Genomic DNA, 19,824 nt, shown 5'->3' with positions numbered 1-19,824 from the left:
TTGCCGTACACCTGAAACTAACACAATATTGCTAACCAACTACAGTTCAATATAAAATAAAATTTAAAAAAACAGTGTGCTGTTCAATTTTATAGGCTACGCTGTCCAAAATATTACTTAAAAAGTAGCTACAATTACGGATATTCCTTTATTGTTCCTAGCTTTAATAGGAATGCTTTTAATGTTTCTCTATTAAGAATATTTACTATGATTACTGCTTGTTAAAGAGAATTCAACAAGGTAGTTAAATCAACATCCACAAATCAAAGGGCATGGATCCACATACAAAATCAATATAGTTTCTTTATGCAAGTAAAAACCGATTAGAAAATGTAAGAGAAAGAAGAATACATAGCCAGAATAGTCTCATCTATTTAGAAAATTAAATTCATAGCTAAAAACATTTTGAAAAAGAAAACGAGATGCCCAGATGGTTTCACTAGCAAACTTCTATAAAATATTTAAGGAAGAAGTAACACCAGTTCTACATAATCACTTCCAGAAAATAAAAAAGAGGAAACACTTCCCAGCTCATGTTATGAAGTCAACATTATCCCAATACCAAAACCAGACTGTTGGGGAGGAACAATTTTCCCTTCTTCCCTTCTAGGGTCGTTGGCTGGTTTAATAATTAAACTGACATAAAACAGATTTAACAGGAGAAAAACGTTTAATTATGTATGTATGGGAGCCCCACAAACACATAAGACTCACAGGTAGTCAACTTAGACTTATATGCCATCCTGAGCTAAGGGGGTAGGGGTCTGGGGCTTCAAAGAGGAAGAAGCAGGAAGATGAGAAGACCAAATGTTTGGTAAACAAACGTTTCCATGCCATGCAGATAAGTCCTTCTGATATAAAAAGTTCTCTCTCATAATAGCTATCTTCCTGTACAGGCTTCCTACCTAAATCCTTTTGGGCAGTTAAGGAAGAGATAAAAAGCTTTTCCTGAGTCTGTTGGGTCATAATTGCCTTCAGCTTAAAACAATCCACATGCCAAAGTGGCACATTGTGGGGTGGTGTATTCTGCTCCCCATCAAAAACAAAACAGTAGAAGGAAAAAAAAAAAATCTGTAGATCACAACAGTCTCTAGTGAAACTTCTAGTGGAAGAGTAAGACTACAGCTCCCAAACTAATGGAACAACAGCAAAATAATATAATGTTATTAATCCAAAAGAGAACAACAAGACAGAAATAATTATAACAATAGCACATAAAAGGAAGGCATATTTAAACCCAAATATATTTTTAAATTACATTAAATGTAAATATATTTAATGAGCCAATTATAAAACAAAACTATTAAAACATATTTTCTGTTTATAAGAGATATATCTAAAACTTAAGTTTACAGAAAGGTTGAGATTAAAAAGAAAGCTGGTGAAGCCATATTAATATCCAACAAAATAGGTTGTAAGGGGAAAAAGCATTATTACCACGCAAAGTTTCATTACAATGAAAATTCAATTCACCAGAAGACATAATAATTCTGAAATTATATGTACCTAAAAGCACGGTGAAATAGGTAAACAGTCATAATGAGAGATGTTAACACAATTCTCTTGGTAGGAGAACAGATATAAAAAGTCAAAAACACAGAAATTTGAAAAAACACAAATAACAAACTTGACCAAATGAATGTATAAACTTTTAGTATGTACCCAACAACGTACTTTTATTATGTACCCAACAAGCATACATCATTCATACAAACTGATCATGTGTTAGCTCATAAAGCCAGTCTCAACAAATATCAAAAGAAAGAACTCAATGAAAATTTTCTTTGATTACAACACACTCAAGTTAGAAATCAATAAAAAATAGTAACTAGAAAATTCCCTATGTTTATAAGTTAAGGAAAACCACTTCGAAATAGCTCACGGATAAATAAAAACAAATTTAATTCGATTGATTATGAATATATTACATATTAAAACTTTCATGACATAGCCATGGCCATGCTTAAAAGGAAATTCATCACATTACAAGCATATATTACAAAAGAAGATGGAATTAATCATCTTCTTAATTGCAGTTTTGAGAGTCAAGATGTCTTTTGTTTATGATTCTCTGCCCAGGCAGTCCATGGCTCAGGGGTCTGTGAGCTAGTCTTGCCCTAGAGAAACAACCTGAGTTTCTACATTAATGATGATATCTATAATAGCAATTTTAGTACATTAATAATGTTACTAACAACGGCAATTTTTTAGTCATCTGACTCTGGTTGATTAGTGTTCAGTTAGCTCAAGATTGAGGTCAGATGGGACAAGAAAGGGACTAGAGTTCTGGATAGAGAGATTAATCAGACTCAATACAAGAACCTTTAGGGGGACTCAGTTTCATCATCACGAAAATTTCAAATTCATCACATAATTAGGTAACAATTCATAACACACCCACCAAAACAGCTTTAAAAACCAAAATGAGGAAAACTACCCCAACCTATAATAGCAAGTATTGGCAAGTATTTGGAGCCTGGGGTACAAAAAACTGTTAGCAGTGTTGACTGAAAGAAAAACGCACAATATAAGAGCTCTCGGTTGAGTATCCAGTGTCTCACTGAGGACTATAGCCCAGGAGACAACCTCCCAGATAAATCTGAAGAATTTCTCTGAAGAGGTAGGGGAAGAGGCTAGTATATAGAGAGTATATATATGGCTAAGGAATACGTGCAATCAAGCATACAGCTCGGTAGAAGGTTATTGCTAGTCGTGAGGAAGAGACATCTCAGTTAATGATTTTAGTGCTCTTCTGAGTATGGGAAGATGCAAGAATCCAGGTTCATAAAAATCTTTTTCCAAAATATATCTAACTAAGGGCCTGTTTTGCCAAAGCAGAGTGTCTCATCCTGTTCTTTGTCTTGAATTCCTTTCAGGGTGTATGGTAAGGTCAGTGATTGTAGTGGCTAATTACCTGATTCCTATGAGGCAGGAGACAGATGGGCCCCAGGCTGAGCAGCTCGAGACTATCCTGTTGGGGGACAGAATCAAGGAGGAGCTGAGCCCTGCCCAGATAAAAGATAAAGAGACCACATATTTCTCATTCTCGAGGTCAAGGAGACCTTCCTGACTATGCATGTGCAGAAAGGCTCCTCGGGGGTCAAAAAGGGAGGGGGCGTCACCCCACAGTAAGTGATGTCAACCTACCCATAGCCCTCTTCACTAGAATCCATCTTGGCTAAGAGATGCGTGTGCACACAGGGGAGGACCCTGACATAAACAAATATGGACTCAGAGCCAGGCAAAGGCAAGATGACTGGCCAGAGGAAACCCAGAAGAAATGCCCCGTGTAAGTGATTCCAACTACCACGAGGGCGCGACTCTTTCTCTGAGTCCACCTGTGTTAAGTTTTTTCACACATACTCTTTTCCTCCTAATAAACACTTTATTTGTTTCACTACTTGCCATCTCTTTGTGGAAATTCACTTCTACAAACCCTACTGGCCACTGGCCTAGTGGCTAGGATTCACCACTCTCACTGCCACAGCCTGAGTTCAGTCTCTGGCCAGGGAACCGAAATCCTGTTTCAAGCCACTGCAGTCCAAGGCCACCCAAGATCACCTACAGAACTGGATGGAGGACGACATTCTTTGTTTTAAAGCAGCAGTGCAGAATGTGAAGGGAAGCAGAATATGACACCCCAAAATATGTCTCTTTGGCATAAAGGTTATCTTGAGCTGATTGTTTTTAGGAAACACCAAACGCGCAAGCTCTGAAAATCAGTACAAGTTACACTTTTGTGAGGGACACATACATTTACAAAGGAAATCTCCATTTATAAGTATCTCCCTTTTAGTACCAGGAAGAGAAGGATGATTCTAAATCACAAGAAACTTCTACCAATCGAGAAGGTACCCACTTAAATCTGTGTAACAACCTTACCCTTTTACTGTGCTTTTCCCAGTAACCTCTCATAACTGCCCTCCCCCTCCAACATCCTTCTTCTGTCTTAAGATAGTATTTAAGGTGGTGGTAGGGAAAGTTTTACTCACTTTTCCTGGGTATCTCACATGTATACAAGAGGTATACATGTTATTAAACTTCTGTTTGTTTTTCTCTTATTAATCTGTATTTTATTACAGAAGGATCTCAGACAAGAATGTAGAAGGGTAAAGGGAAAATTATTTTTTCTTCCCTACAACTGATTCAATCACTCTGAAAAACAGTTTGGAAATTATCAAATGAAGGTGATAATCCAGCAATGCCTTTTTTGCACACATGCAGCAAGAAAAATATACAAGAATGTTCACAGCAACATTATTTTCAGTAACCAAAACTGCCAAGCAACTCAAATGTCTAAGAGTAAAATGGATAAATAAATTATGGTATAATTAGTGGAATACCATACAGCAATGAAAAAATCATGGGGTCAGCAACTATGGTCCATGGACCAAATCTAGTCTAATATCCATTTTTGTCAGTAAAGTTTTATTTGAACACAGCCATGCTCATTTGTTTTTGTCCATGGCTGCTTTTATGATACAACACCAGATTTCAACAGTTGTGGAAGAGTGTAGCTCACAAAGCCTAAAACACTTACTACCTGGTTCCTTACAGGAAAAGCTTGCTGACCCTGAATTTAGAGCTAAAATAGAGATGAATTTCACATACATAATACTGGGGGGAGGAAAAGGCAATCAACACAATGATAAGGCAACCTACTGAATGAAAGAAAATAAGTGCAAATCATATAACTCATAGAAGGTTAATATCCAAAATATATAAAGAACTCATACAACTCAGTAGCACCCCCTCCAAAAACAAAATCTGCTTAAAAAAATGGGCAGAGGATCAGAACATTTTTCCAGAGACAATATACAGATGACCAACAGGTACATGAAAAGATGCTCAACATGACTAATCATCAGGAAAATGCAAATCAAAACCACAATGAGATATCACCTCATACTTGTTGGAATGGCTATTATCAAAAGGACAAGAAATGATAACTGATGGAGAGGATGTGGAAAAAGGGAGTCCTTGTGCACTGTTGGTGGGAATATAAATTTGTACAGCTATTGTGGAAAACACTATGGAGATTCCTGCAAAAAATGGAAAATAGAGCTACCATATGGCCCAGGAATTTCACCTCTGGGTATTTATCTGAAGGAAATGAAATCACTATCTTGAAGAGGTATCTGCACCCCATGTTCACTACAGCATTGTTCATAATAGCCAAGACATGGAAACAACTTAAGTTGTTTAAAAGGGAAAAAATTAAACAAGCACTATTTCTTTACAAACTACAACAGTCAAGCAAAGGTTTAAAAAAAAAGACTGTTAATGCTCAGGATTACAGTGCACTTAATTGTACACTTAAATCATATTACTTGGAATGATGCAAAAGCAGATAATCTATTACTGTGGAGCCACAGTTGTTAGCATTAGGAGTCAGGAGAAAACAAGAGCAACAGCCATAATGAAGGCAGATGAGCTATGTCACGTCTATTTCACACTAATTGAAAGCTATTGCTTTCAGCTTATTTGTTTAAGCCCGCCTCACGGGTTCTGTACTTTCCTTTCAAACTTCCATACCCACAACTGAAGAGCAGGAATTTTTACATCCTGGGACACTGGATTTTCAGTCCTAAAATCAGGACAGCTCCAGGCAACCTAAAACGGCTGGTCACTCTGAATCAATAGTCTTTTTCCACCCTCCTCAAAACTTCTCAGCTGTACTTATCCTTGATCTTTCTTAACTGAATTTGTCCTCTCAACCACAGTCTTGACCCCCAGCCCTTGACCTCAGCAATCTTTCCCTCGACTCCTCCTTAATCTCAACCTCTCAACCCTTGTAAGAGCTGTCAGCCTCAACCAATCTTACCTTCTCAATTCCTCTCAAATTTAATCCACCTTACCCTCTCAACCTTATTTGAACTCAACCTCACCTAAACACTGACTCTTGACTTCACCTGAGTCTGACTTCTCAACATCAACCAACCTGGACATCTCAGTCTCAGTAGGTCTTGTTCTCTGATCCTTCTCACCTCAACTTTGTCCTCTCAGCCTCCTTCCATAGACCTTGACCAATCTCATCCTCTTAATTTCAATCAGCCTCATTTCTCCCACCTTTGTTCTCTTTACTTCGACCCCCTCGTCTAGACCTCTTCTGTTATTGCAATCTCCCTCACTCTCTCTTGCTACGAAAATTTACCCAGTCCTCAAAAGCAAAGACTCAAGTCATCTGATATTTATTCAGGTTTTAATATTACATCACTATCAATTTGCTGCTAAAAATTTTTCTGGAACCCGTTCATTTCTATCTTCATTGCAAATGTTTTATTTCAGATTCCATTATTGTTCATCTATACTCTACTGCCAAAGTGTCTTAACAGGTCTCTGCATCTCCACTTGAAACAATCTCCTCCCTCCTATCTTGCTCCCCCAACCTCCCCTCTATGTTAGCCACTCTATGTTATATAATACTAATCATTTCCATCATTTAGCTAACTCTTACTCATTCTTCACCTTAATTCAAAGGTTGATACCTCTAGCAGACCTTCTCTGATACCCCTTTGCCAAGTCTAAACCGTATGCTTCTCCTTGAAGTTCTAGTAATGTTTTATGCAGAGTTCTAATACAGCATTTCACTGGGCATTGTTATATTGTATGTTTGGATACATTTTTATATTAGATGTCTCCCAGCCTTGATGATGCTATAAACTTTATAAGAACCAGTTTCATGAATCTTTATCTGTAGGATCTAACATATGATAAACACATGACAAATATTCAATTATTTTTCAAATATGTACATGCCATCCCATTTCTAAAAGTCAGATTATTATAACTTTCATCTTAAAGCAAAAGGGAAAAAATTCCTTAATAAAATAATTGGAATGCTAACAGAAACTTTAAAACTCAGTTATAATTGCTCTATTCCCTCATAGAAAGTATATATTCCTTTTAAATTTACTATTTTTTCTAATACCTACTGTCTTTAAGACTAGCTAGGGCTTCCCCAGTGGTGCAGTGGTTGGGGGTCCGCCTGCCGGTGCAGGGGACGCGGGTTCGTGCCCCGGTGCGGGGGGATCCCACATGCCGCGGGGCGGCTGGGTGCATGAGCCATGGCCGCTGGGCCTTTGCGTCCGGAGCCTGTGCTCCGCAGCGGGAGGGGCCGCAGCGGTGAGAGGCCCGCGTACCGCAAAAAATAATAATAAGAAGAAGACTAGCTAGCGTTGGTATTTCTCTTAAACCATAAAATTAACTGAAAAAATTGAATAGGCCTTTAATACTCTCCCACCAACGTTACTGAGGTCTGCTAATGAAATACACCTGACCCTTGAAAACACGAGTTTGAACCTCGAGGGTCCACTTATACAAGGATTTTCCTCAATAAATAACAGTTGGCCCGCCATGCCATATCTGCGAGTTCTGCATCCGTGGATTCAACCAACTGCAGATCGTGTAGTACTGTAGTATTTATTGAAAAAAATCTGGGTATCAGTGGACCAGCACAGTTCAAACCCCTGTTGTTCAAGGGTCACCCGTACTCAGGAAAAAACCCTCAAATATCAGAGGTGTGCCACGAACAAAAGCTACATACTTCTGAATGAATGAGCCAGAATTGGTCTGTAACAACAGACCTGAATTTGACAGTAATTGTGTAATCACAGAGGTGGGAAACCTAGTTCTAGCCCTAAACAGCCACATGGCCTTAAGCAAGTTACTTAAGCTCTCTGAGACTCAGATTCCTCACCTGTAAAAATAAAGACAGTCATATATCTACGCAGGAACCACTACAGTCCTACCACAAATGCATACGCGTTAAAAGGATCGCTATGAAAAGACAGGTATCACTATAATGAAAGATAATTTTCCTTTCTTTTAGTATTAGTTACTAAAGATACACATCAATATAATTTATAATTCACTGGTATTAATACAAAATAGCCAATTTACAATTAGAATAATAAAATGGAGTGAAATTATTGTCCCCTGTTCTTTAGTCCCTTCTAGATCCTAAAAATGGCTACATCAGAGCATATTTATGGGAAAAAGCTAACAGAACTGCAAAGTTTCTAGTGAGTGAGGAGAAAGATAACTAAATTCTATACATTTCATGATTCACTTCCATGTGATCATTAATGTTATTTTAAAGAGTAAGAAAGAGCCCAAAGATCATATATCAGCCTTGAAAAGCAAGATAAAACTCAGACTGCTTAGTATATTGAGTATACATGATATCATCTCACACCTGTCAGGATGGCTACCATCAAAATAACACAACAAATGTTGGTGAGGATGTGGAGAAAAGGGAACCCCCCTACACGGTTGGTGGGAATGTAAATCGGTGCAGCCACTGTGGAAAACAGTATGGAGGGCTCTCAAAAAACTAAAAATAGAACTACAGTATGACCCCAAAATTCCACTCCTGTGTATATATCAAAAAAAAAACCAAAAACACTGATTCAAAAAGATACATGCACCCCAATGTTCATAGCAGCATCACTTACAGTTGCCAAGATATGGGAGCAACCTAAGTGTCCATCAACAGATGAATGGATAAAGAAGATGTGTGTCAGACCTACTAGAGCATGGACTTGAGGATCTGGGGAGGGGAAAGGGTAAGCTGTGACAAAGTGAGAGAGTGGCATGGACATATATACACTACCAAACGTAAAATAGATAGCTAGTGGGAAGCAGCCGCACAGGGAGATCAGCTCGGTGCTTTGTGACCACCTAGAGGGGTGGGATAGGGAGGGTGGGAGGGAGACGCAAGAGGGAGGAGATATGGGGATACGTGTATATGTATAGCTGATTCACTTTGTTACACAGCAGAAACTAACACACCATTGTAAAGCAATTATACTCCAATAAAGATCTTAAAAAAAAACCCATAATTTGCAAAAAAAAAAAATGCGTGTGTGTCTGTGTGTGTGTGTATATATATATATATATATATATATACATACACACACACAGACACACACGTATGTTTTACTTAGCCATAAAAAAAAGAATGAAATTTTGCCATTTGCAGCAACATGGATGGACTTGGAGGGCATTATGCTAAGTGAAATAAATCAGAGAAAGATAAATACTGTATGATAACGTATATGTGGATTCTAAAAAATATCACAAACTAGTGAATACAACAAAAAAGGAAGCAGACTCACAAATATAAAAAACAAACTAGAGGTTACCAGTGGGGAGGGGGGAGGGGCAACAGGGGTGAAGGCATGGGCAGTACACACTGTTGGGTGTAAGACAGGCTCAAGGATATAATGTGCGACATAGGGAATATAGCCAATATTTTGTAATAACTGTAAAAGCAAAGTAACCTTTAGAAATTGTATAAAAAAATTTTTTTAAAGAGTCCAAAGATCATATATCAGTCTTTTTGTTTAAACAGCTGTTTGTATTATTTTTATTATATTTAGTTAGTTAGTTATTTTATTTTTTGGCATCACCATGCAGCATGTGGGATCTTAGTTCCCTGACCAGGGATCGAACCCATGTCCCCTGCATTGGAAGAGCAGAGTCTTAACCACTGCATCACCAGGGAAGTCCCCATGTATCAGTCATAAAAAACAAGATAAAACTCAAGACAGCTTAGTTTACTGAATATTCGTGTCTCATAAACCAGAACATACATGTACACATGTCAAACACCAATGACAGTTCTTACTTTAATCTTTACAGCATCATAACGGATTTGTGAAAACTCACGAAGACCAAAAGAACCTCCAACAATCAGCAACTGAAACAAGACAGGGAAACGATTAAACAAAATAGAAGGGCAGAATTCAGTCTATCTATACATTACTTATCTGAACACCAACCGTGGCAGATTATACAAAATCTTATAGATTATTTTCCCTGGTGAGTTACCATTCATCTTCTCAGAGTAGATATAGTACACACTATCACTGGGAAACATTTTAGCACATGAGCAAATACCAAAATCATTACCCCCACCTGTACTTGACCTTATTTAAATATCACCATCAGAAGCATTATATTAGTTGATTCTTACAAAAGACCTATGAGCTAGGGGAAAAAATATACACTTAATAGATGAGGAAATAAAAGTACAGCGAACTAAATGACTTGCCCATGATTGTAATGGGTAAATCCAGGAATAAAATCCTGGCCTTGCTTCTTCAAGACTAGAATTCTTTCAATTTTATGATTTTGCAAAATAGGCCAATTAGAGAGCATTTTTCTCCATTTTCTAACCAAGTGATAAAACAATCTCATGAAGTATGTTTCCCTTCTCAGTATGTGGTACACCTTAAAAGAGCCCATGAATGGCCATTGCTGCTTAGCATCTCCTCCGATAATCTAACGGGCTTCACTCTCATCCTCAAGCTGTAAGTTTAGCAATTTGGAAAAAAATTAAGTTTGATCCCTACCATCAATATTTTAATATTACCAATTAAAGTAATACAAACAGATAAAAACACTGTAAAATATAAAATTCTACAATTTTGAAGTTGGAATACCAACAAAACCTTGAGGCTATGAATTTAAAAACCCAATAAACCTGACCACATAAAAATTTAGTCTCTTATCTGCAAATAAATAAAACAAAAATGACACCAAATCAAAAGACAAGAAACCAGGAAAAATATCTGTTATATATAACCAGCTAATACTTCCAATGTCAATATGTAATCATTCTTTGTATAAGTAAAGTAACTTTTTTGTCTCTTGGTTCCAATGAAAATGGGACACGCTGGGACCTGGGACCTGGGACCCTTTGCTGCAGTGCTTGCACCTGGACAAACTTCTCCTCCAGCAACAAAATGCAAAGAAAGTATTAGGGACTAAAAATTACTGCAAGCATGCACAGTTGGGACAAATTATGCACAACAAGATACAAAAAGACCAAAAACCCAACTGCCGCTTCTGAAGAGCCGGGAGCAAAAACACGGTGTCAGGAGTAAAAGCAGGGTACTGCACATGCCCCCTACACTCAACACCACACAGGGGTGGGCAGACCACCTAAGCCACCCCTTTAGCCCCACCCATGGACACATCCCTACGCTCTCCCCATATAAGCAATCAGCTGGCCCCCACCCTAGGGGTTCGAGCGAGCGAGGGAACCTGTTACCTGTTTTCGCTCCCCCCGCTAATAAAGTCTTGCCTGAATTTCTTGTCTGGCCTCTTATCAATATCTGTTGATTAAGGAAGGCCAAGAACCCTGGTTGGTGACAAAAAAAACACACCTGTGATTTTCCTAACTCCTCTCAGCCTCCCTTTATTCATTCTTCCTCACCTTCCCATCTCAAATTGTTGGAGTATTTCAAAAGGCTCAGTCTTCACACCTTTTTTACCTATTCACAACCAAAAGAGTCCCTAGGTGATGCCATCCAGTTCCACGGATTTAAATAGCTTCTATAACCTAACAACTTCCACATGTACATTTTCAGTGGGAAACATCCCACTGAAGTGAAGACCTGCCCTCCTACCTGACATCTCCACTTGAAAGTTTAACAGGTATATATAAATTAACATGAAAAAATTCTTGATTTTTTACCCCAACACTCTTTCTGCCCCAATCTGCTGCTAATCAATCTTCCACATCCCAATTAAGTCAAATACTTTCATCCAATTACTCAAGCCAGCTTCTCTGGAGTCATCTTTAGCTCCTCTAATTCCTATCTCACATCTAATCCATCACTGAGTTCTGTCAAAATATTTCTTAAATCTGACAATTTCGGACTATATCTTCTTCTAATATTCTAGTCTAGGCCCCCATCATCTCTTTTCTGCACAACTGCCATCGCAATACCCACGTGTTACATAATAAAGAATTTGTCTGGTCTTGGTCCTGGGTTCTTGGGAGGGAGCTACTCACTTGGAATTTCCTGAGTGACAGGAGCATCTTTATTATTGGGACCACATCTGAGTTTATACCAATGAGGTGACTCATTGTGGGTCCCTACATAATCACAGCATAGAGGTTGACCATGCTGGAATGATCAACCATGTGACTAGAGGGTGGGGGCCTTGAGCCATGTGATAGCAACCTGATCTCCTGACCTCCAAGGAGGAAAGAGTGGGGCTGGAGATTGAGTTCAGTCACACAGCCAATGATCCAATCAACCATAGATGATGAAAATCCCAATGAAAACCTCTTGATGAGCTTCCTGGTTGGTGAACACATCAGTGTGCTGAGATGGTGGCATACCCTGATTCCACAGGGAGAAAACAGGGAAACTCTGCCTTTGGGACATTCCCCAGACCTTGCCCTAAGGGTCTCTTCTTTCAACTGCTCTTAATTCATAACCTTTATGATAAAACAATAATCCTAAGTATAGTGCTTTCCTGAGTTCTGTGAGTCATTCTACTGAATTATTGAACCTGAGGGGCTATTAGGAACCACTGAATTTGTAACCAGTTGATCAGAAGCACAGGTGGCCTAATATCGCACAGCTTTCAGCTGGTGTCTGATGAGGGGAGTTTTACGGAGAACTGTGCACTTAATCTATGAAGTCTGTACTAATGCTACATAGTTAGTGTCAACATGGCACTGTACTACCGACCACTCATTACCATGGTATCTACACTCCTAGCTAAATATCTTCATTTCTGCACTAGATCCCAACCATCTTATATACTGAAGGGCAGTGATTCATCAAAAATCTTGCTCACCACACTGCATGATTCATCATAAAAAATGCTATCATTTCTCCCATCTTATTACCAGATTTCTCTAGACCTTACTTCCCCATGTTCTTAGCCCGTTTCTTTGTTCTCACCTGCAGTAAAATTTCTCAAACAAGTTGTCTGTGCTTGCTGCTCTTTCCACTTTCTCTCAGACCCATTCCAACCATCACTGACATCATATTACTAAATGCAACGTTTAGCTCTCTGTTCTCATCTTATTTCATGAGCAAAATTGGACACCGTTGATCACATTTTCCTTCTCTTCCCTTAAACCTGGTTTTCCTTTTACCTCACTGAGAACCCTTCTCAGTCTCCTGTATTGGTCCCTCCTGTACACCCCAACCCTCTGAACTTGGAGTACCCCCAGGGCACAGTGTTTGATCTACTCTGCCTACATTAACTTCTATCCACAAGCTTAATGCAAGCATGGTGACCGCTGCTAAAGTAGAAGACCTAAAGAGAATATAAAGTTTCCTAACATACTATACAGAACGTCCAAGATAAAATAAACATTCACTTGTTACAAGAATCAGGAAACAGCAACTTGAATTAGGAAAGACTATCAAGTGACATTAGCAAAGATTTTAAAGGAACCATCATAAAAGTGCCTCAAAGAGCAATAAACAAGTGAAAAATTAGAAAATTTCAGCAAAGACAAAAAAAAAAAAAACCAACAAAAAAGGTGACATCAGTGAAACAGAGTAAGAATCTCCAAAAACCCTCTCCATTAAAGCAATGAGAACACTGGCAAAAGTTGTCAAATCTACTTTTTCAGAACTTTGGAAATTAAAAAAGGCCTGCAGTAATGTTGGGAACATTTATGTAAGGAGAATGACTGAATCTCGGTTAAAGCAGAAAGCTTGGTGGCATTTTTAGCCTACCTGTTCCCACGACTCGATCCACACTCCTTGGTAAACATGAAAACCAGCAGTCTAAAATCATGATATAAAGCAGTAACCGCTGGAAGGGGCATAATGGGGTGGAGCTCCTTGAAGTCTTATTCCCTGAGAATTTTCATTATTTGACCAGTCTGGTGGTTCCCTGGAAGACCCACTCACAAGGCTGTCTTTAGTTTTCCTGACTTGGAGTTCAACTAGTGCAAACAGACTTCTCCCTGGAAGTGTTTGCTGAAAAACTTCAGAGGCCATTGTTTAACATCATACTGCCTGAGGTGGTAGAAAACAGGGCAAGGAATAGTCTAACCAAAAAACTCAAAGGAAAATATGAGGCATAAGGTGTCCATAGCGGACTCTGAAAAGCTCAAACATATTCCTGACACTCTGGAAGGACATGCACATGAGCAGAACTGTCCACGTGCCCAGAGCAGCGCGTAAGCTCAGGAGAGATCTGAGAAGGCCCTAAACACTCACCTGTGGCTAACCTTGAGGCTCTGAGCAAGCAAGAAGTAACAGCTTAAGGCGAAGTGTAACCTGCCTGGGTACTGAAGGCATACCCAATCAAGCACACAGAGCCCCTTGACAAACACTGGGAAACTTACTGCTTCCAGGTGTTTAAGAAAACCTCTGCCCAATAAAAACAAAAACAGCCCCATTTAAAAATGGGCAAAGGACTTGAATAGACATTTCCCCAAAGAAGATATACAGATAAACAATAATCCACTGTATGAACGAATGTCCTGCATCATTAGTCATTAGGGAAATGCAAATCAAAACCACAGTGAGATACCACTTCACACCCACTAGTAAGGGTTTAATTTAAAAACAAAAGTGGACAATGAAAACTGTTGGCAAGAATGGAAAAATCAGAAGCCTCATATATTGCTGGTGGGAACGTAAAATGACGTAGTTTTTGGGAAATAGCTTGGCAGTTCCTCAAAATGTTAAACATGGAGTTACCATATGACCCAGCATTTCTACTACTAGGTATTTACTCAAGAGAAATGAAAACACATCCATACAAAAATCCGTACATGAATGTTCATAGCAGCATCATTCATAATAGCCAAGAAATGAAAACAACCTAAATGTTCATCAATGAAAAATAAATATTCCAACTGATGGAATATTAGCCATTAAAAGGAATGAAGTTTTGATACGTTACATGAATGAACCCTGAAAACATTATGCTAAGTGAACAAAGTCAGTCACAAAAGACCATAAGTTATATTATCTATGAAATCTATAGACAGAAGTAGATTAGTGGTTAACTAGGATGGGAGAAGGGTAGGGGACAACACGAAGTGGCTACTAGTGAGTATGGTGTTTCTCTTAGGGTGATGAAAATGTTCTAAAATTAGACTGTGGTGATAGTTGCATAACACTGAATAAACTAAAAACAACTGAACAGAAAACATTAAACGGGCTCATTTTTTAGAATGTAGAAACCAGTAGTCACTGGTCAGATTAGAAAGGTAAATTCTGCCGACTAAATGCACAGTGTGGAAACTGAAACAACAAACATACTCTCTTTTTCAAGTGGTTTGGGAGACAACAAATATATTCTCTTTTTCAAGTGGTTTGGGAGAGCAGGGAAGGACAGTATTATTGGCCTATACCTGGTACTCTAAGTCCTCTTCTGTATGTTGCTGAATAAAGATTCTTATGAAGCAAGCATTAACATTTATCTAAGAGAGGAAATAATTTCAACTTGAAGTATAGTAGTATACTATAGTAATTACGGAATATTTGACTGATACATGATGAAGACGATGTATCTTTTGAGGTCTTTCTAGTAGTGTTGGGTTTTAGAGTACTGAATTCAACATTTTCCTCTACAAAAGTAGTTATATGTCTAGGACCCATATTTTGAAACAGCACAGACCTAGGTCCAGTATAGTACAGGTCCAATATAGACACAGAGACCAGTATAGAGAAATACACTTGGGAAGAAGTCTACTGTGGTAGTCTCCACTCCATGAAATAAAACAAATGAGGGAAACCTTAGAAGGTACTTTAATACTACTGGTTTTAAGAGCTTAGCTTTGATGATTTTGAAAGATAAGAAACAAAATCAAACTGTCTTCCAGTGGGACATGCAGGTGACCTCAAGGTAATGACTACAATCACAGTATTTTTGAATGGATCTCTATTTTGTGGCAGGGGAATCTACAGGGAGGATAGTTTTTACACATTCCCCATCAGCTACATTGTCTTACAGCTTTCTTTAAACTTTTAGAAAGATAGATAAAAAGGAGTTTCCGAAGATGAGCAAGAAATCCGCATTCATCAAAGATGAGTAAAAAAACTCATTACTTTTCTAAGGTCATTTCTTTCCTTTAGTCCTGCTTAAATGCAAAAGCTAGTAACTTCACCTGTACCAAATCCATACCAAAGCAATAAACTATTTAAAAGAAAGTGGACTTTGTCCACATGCTTTTCATTTAAATTGTTTCATTTACTATGACATCAAGGCTTGCTGAAGCAAAGTAACTTGCCAAGGTCAAACTGAAAAGAAACGGAGTGGTCTCGCTGGATTCCCACTCGGGTTGGTGGTGTGTTAAGCCAACAACAATCTAAATTTCAAGACGAACGCAACCTTCTGGGAACTCCGCGTAGGAACAGATGCAAAGAAATAGACACCCAAACTACTTTCAACGTGCTTTAAAAATATCAACTATAATTCAGCGACCATGTTTTGAGGGCTGCTACAACGTGCTTCGTTCAATTCACAAGGATTTCTTTAACTCATCACAAGCCTGGAAGAATTAAGCCAGTTCACAAACTAATAAGCTGACACCTGAAGATGCCCGAAATTATACAGTTAAATTAAGTAAATACAACTAGTTCCAATGATGCAGAGTATCGTCAAGCTGTAGCTGGGGGCGGGCGGGCGCGGAGCGGGGTAGGATGGAAGGTTAGTAATCACCCAGACTTGGGTTAAAATCTGGTTCTGACATCACTCCAGAAGCACATCCAGGTAACTACCAAAGAGGTAAAAGGGGGACTCGAGATCCCACTACCAGCGCGGGGAGAGACTAGGAGACTAGGACCGCCTAAACGCCAGCCCCTTCCTAGCCCAGACTGCGGTTCCCGGTCGCACGCGCTACAGTTTCACAGAACTCTCCTTCCAGCCAGACTTGTGGTCCCACCCCTTCCGGAATCCCTCCCCCACTTTTTCTCACGGCGCTCACCAACATGGGAACTCCGTAGCGAAGAGTCTTATTCTTGCGCAGGGCGCGCATCACCGCGGGGGCGAACATGACTGAACTCTCCGACCCGCTTGGATGCCCAGCCAAACAGGCCAGCGTGGCCTTCCGAATCTCAGTGGCTCTGGGTCCCTCCCGAGGAGTACGTCCTTTACTAACCTCCTTTCCTTTGCCTCCCAGTGCAGGGCCCTTCCAGATAGGTCTCCGCCAGGCAAAAGCAATCGATCCGTAGTAACATACTCACGCTTCCCCCCGGAAATTCGAGCGTCAGAGGTTTGGTCCGGCAAGCTGGTTTGCAATCGGGACTTAGGGACTTACGTCGTGTGTGTAGTAACCGTCAAAGGATATAGAAACCTGTACCTCCTGTGTTGTGGGTCTCTTCTTAGAACACTCCCTGGCACATAAAATCCGCTCAATAAAATCTGTTTAAAAAAAGTTACTTTGAAGCCAGTACTTTAGCCTCTATAGTTACGTGTGGGATGGGTAGTTTACCAGCTTAAAAAAGATGGGGGGAAAAAGTGCTGTGAAAGTTTAGGTTTAACGTTAATTGGTGTAGTGTCTTGCTATCCGTGAATTTTTAATGTTAGTGCTTTTATTGCCAGGTTGCGTGTAATCTTCAGTCATTTATGAATGTCTAGTTTCCACTCATTCATCAACCATCCAGCACACCATTCTGTGGGACACAGAGAAGAAGAGATATGATCCCTGCCTTAAAGAGACTGGCAATCTACTGGGCACACGAATGAACCATAGGTAGCTTGGGAAACAGACCTCCCCGCAATGTGTGCCATTTGCCAGGATGAGTCAGAGGAAGCCTCAACTGTCAAGTGTTTGAGGTTACATAATAGTATAGAGTGCAGGTGACATGACTCACATTTCCCATGCTATCCCTGAAATCTTTCCATCTATCCCTGCCTCTTTATTGCCACTGAAATATTCCTGGTTTAATCCCTTATCATCTTTCCATCTATTAAATTCACCCCTAAGTGTCTGTAGAAAAGAAATTCCTGATCTCCTTCCTGCCTTTAGGCTGATCTAGTTAACACTCATATCTAGGCCCAAAAACAACAACAGAAACACACAAAAAACCTTAATTATAGGGACTTCCCCGGCAGACCAGTGGTTAAGACTCTGCACTTCCAATGCAGAGGGTGCCGGTTCTATCCCTGGTGGGGGGAACTGAGATCCCACATGCCATGGGTGCGGCCAAAAAACTTAAAAAACAAAAACAAAACCTTAATTATGAACTCAAGTCTATCTCCCACACTGCTGACAGTTATCTAAGAGACATAGATAATGATGAGATTCTCCTCTTTTTTTCTGCCTACAATAGTCACTCCAATTTTCTTAGCAAGTAATTGAAGGGCGTTTGTAATATGACTTTGGCCTGCCTTTACTACCACTGTTCTTCATTCACTCCATGCTCCATCCTGGAGGAGATATTAACTCCCTGAGTATTGCATGAACTTCCACATCTTCCAGATGCAGCTTTAGGGACACCAGGTTCTTGAAGCCTCCCTTACTCCACAGGCAATGTAAATTATTTCCTCTTCAGAGCTCCACTAGGCTTTGACTAAAATATATCACAGAGCTCTATGACACTGTATTGTCGGTTTTGGTGTACAAAGTCATTGTAAGTCCAAACAGTATATAAGAAAGATGAAAAAAAGGAGAGTGGAAAGAATAGTTCAGGGTTTGAATTTGAACTTCGGGGTTTTGTTTTGAGTTTTGGGGCTGAGCAAATGTATCAACCCCCTCCCCCAGAGCATCACCTGAACTGAACCAGGAAGATTTTAAAGTGATCAGGGTAAGGTTTATTAAAGTAAGACTGCTAATCCCTTCTCTTACCCCTATTTCTCCAATCTTCCCCAACCCCAATCTCTCCAAAAAAGAGACACCTTGCAAACCTGGGGACTGGAGCAGTAAGAAAGGTGGGAAGACTTAGCCTGAGAGGTTAAGTCACACTACATAGTTGCTGGGAGAAAATTATTTAGATTCATGGGAAAGAGTCTGGAGCAGTTGTAGAATACAGGAGAATTTAGGATTGCAGAGATGGTCTTGTGAACAGGGTTGCTAAGGTTTATGAATAGTCTCCTTCAGTGCTGTGATTCCTTTGTATTTTATTTTGAATTGTTTGGCTTACATTTTTTGTTGTATGTTTGTTTGTTTAACTTATCTCTGTGCAGAGACAGAAACATATAGGGCCATAGGATTTATTAGAGAATGTATTGTGAAGTGTGCAAGAATTTGTATATGGCATTGCCTCTCGCCTTAGTCACTTCTTTTGATACTTCAGAACTCATACAGCATCCAGGTTAGTCAAGTGTATTACTTCTCCAACTTTTCCTCATATCTTAAATGCCGAGGGAACTGTTCTAAAAGTCCAGACCTTTTCCTACCTTTTCACTACATAAAATGTCACCTTATGGATCTGACTCCAATAAAGGCTGGCACTCAATGAATAGTCAATAATGGATTAAACCATATACATGTATTCTAGGTAATGCCATAGCTAATAATCTGTTACCCTTATCAGATAAAGCATATATTCAATTTAAGAGAATATAGGTCTTCAGTCTTCCATTTATTCCATCATCCAAATAAGCCCTTATTAAGAACCTTGAAATGATCTCGAAGGAGCAACTAAATAGTAGGTATTACAAGTATGCTGGAAAGTTTTCATGAGATAAAATTGGGGGCAGTGTGGCATTTAAGCACTTAAGAAATGTTTTGCCGAAAGCCTGCTTTCAGTTTTAAGGTTCGTTGGATTCGCTGGCAAAATTACCACTCATTTGACACAAATAAACAGCTTTAATCCACTCTTTAATGAAAGCTGATTTAACTTAATTTTAATATACAATCATTAGAAGGAAAGGAATAAGAATATTAGAGAAATACAACAGGGCATATGCATCACTGGATTGGGCCAACACCTACTTCCAGATCCAAACAGAAGCTGGGAGGTTCTGAGTAACAGCAATCTGGACCCCCAGTAGGGAAGGGTCCCGGGTGGTGCGTCCACCCAACGGGTGAGACTTTAGATTAGAGTTCTGGGGGCTTCCGTTTGTAATTCCAGGCCACAAACTGATATCAGTTTGCGT

General features: G+C 39.3%; 1 protein-coding gene across 1 annotated transcript in view; it reads right to left on the bottom strand.

Moving 5' to 3' along the window:
• Positions 1–16,918, bottom strand: part of COX16 (cytochrome c oxidase assembly factor COX16) — a 33,534-nt gene extending 16,616 nt beyond the window's left edge. The window contains 2 exon segments of the mRNA XM_079908369.1: positions 9,632–9,703; positions 16,709–16,918. Coding sequence (XP_079764495.1) covers positions 9,632–9,703; positions 16,709–16,777 — 141 coding nt within the window. The 5' untranslated portion in view covers positions 16,778–16,918.
• Positions 16,919–19,824: the final 2,906 nt, after the last annotated feature.

Source organism: Stenella coeruleoalba (assembly GCF_951394435.1).
Source record: "Stenella coeruleoalba genome assembly, chromosome: 2".
NCBI lineage: Eukaryota > Metazoa > Chordata > Mammalia > Artiodactyla > Delphinidae > Stenella > Stenella coeruleoalba.
The sequence above is the reverse complement of the archived record's forward strand: the minus strand, read 5'-3'. Positions and strand labels throughout refer to the sequence as shown.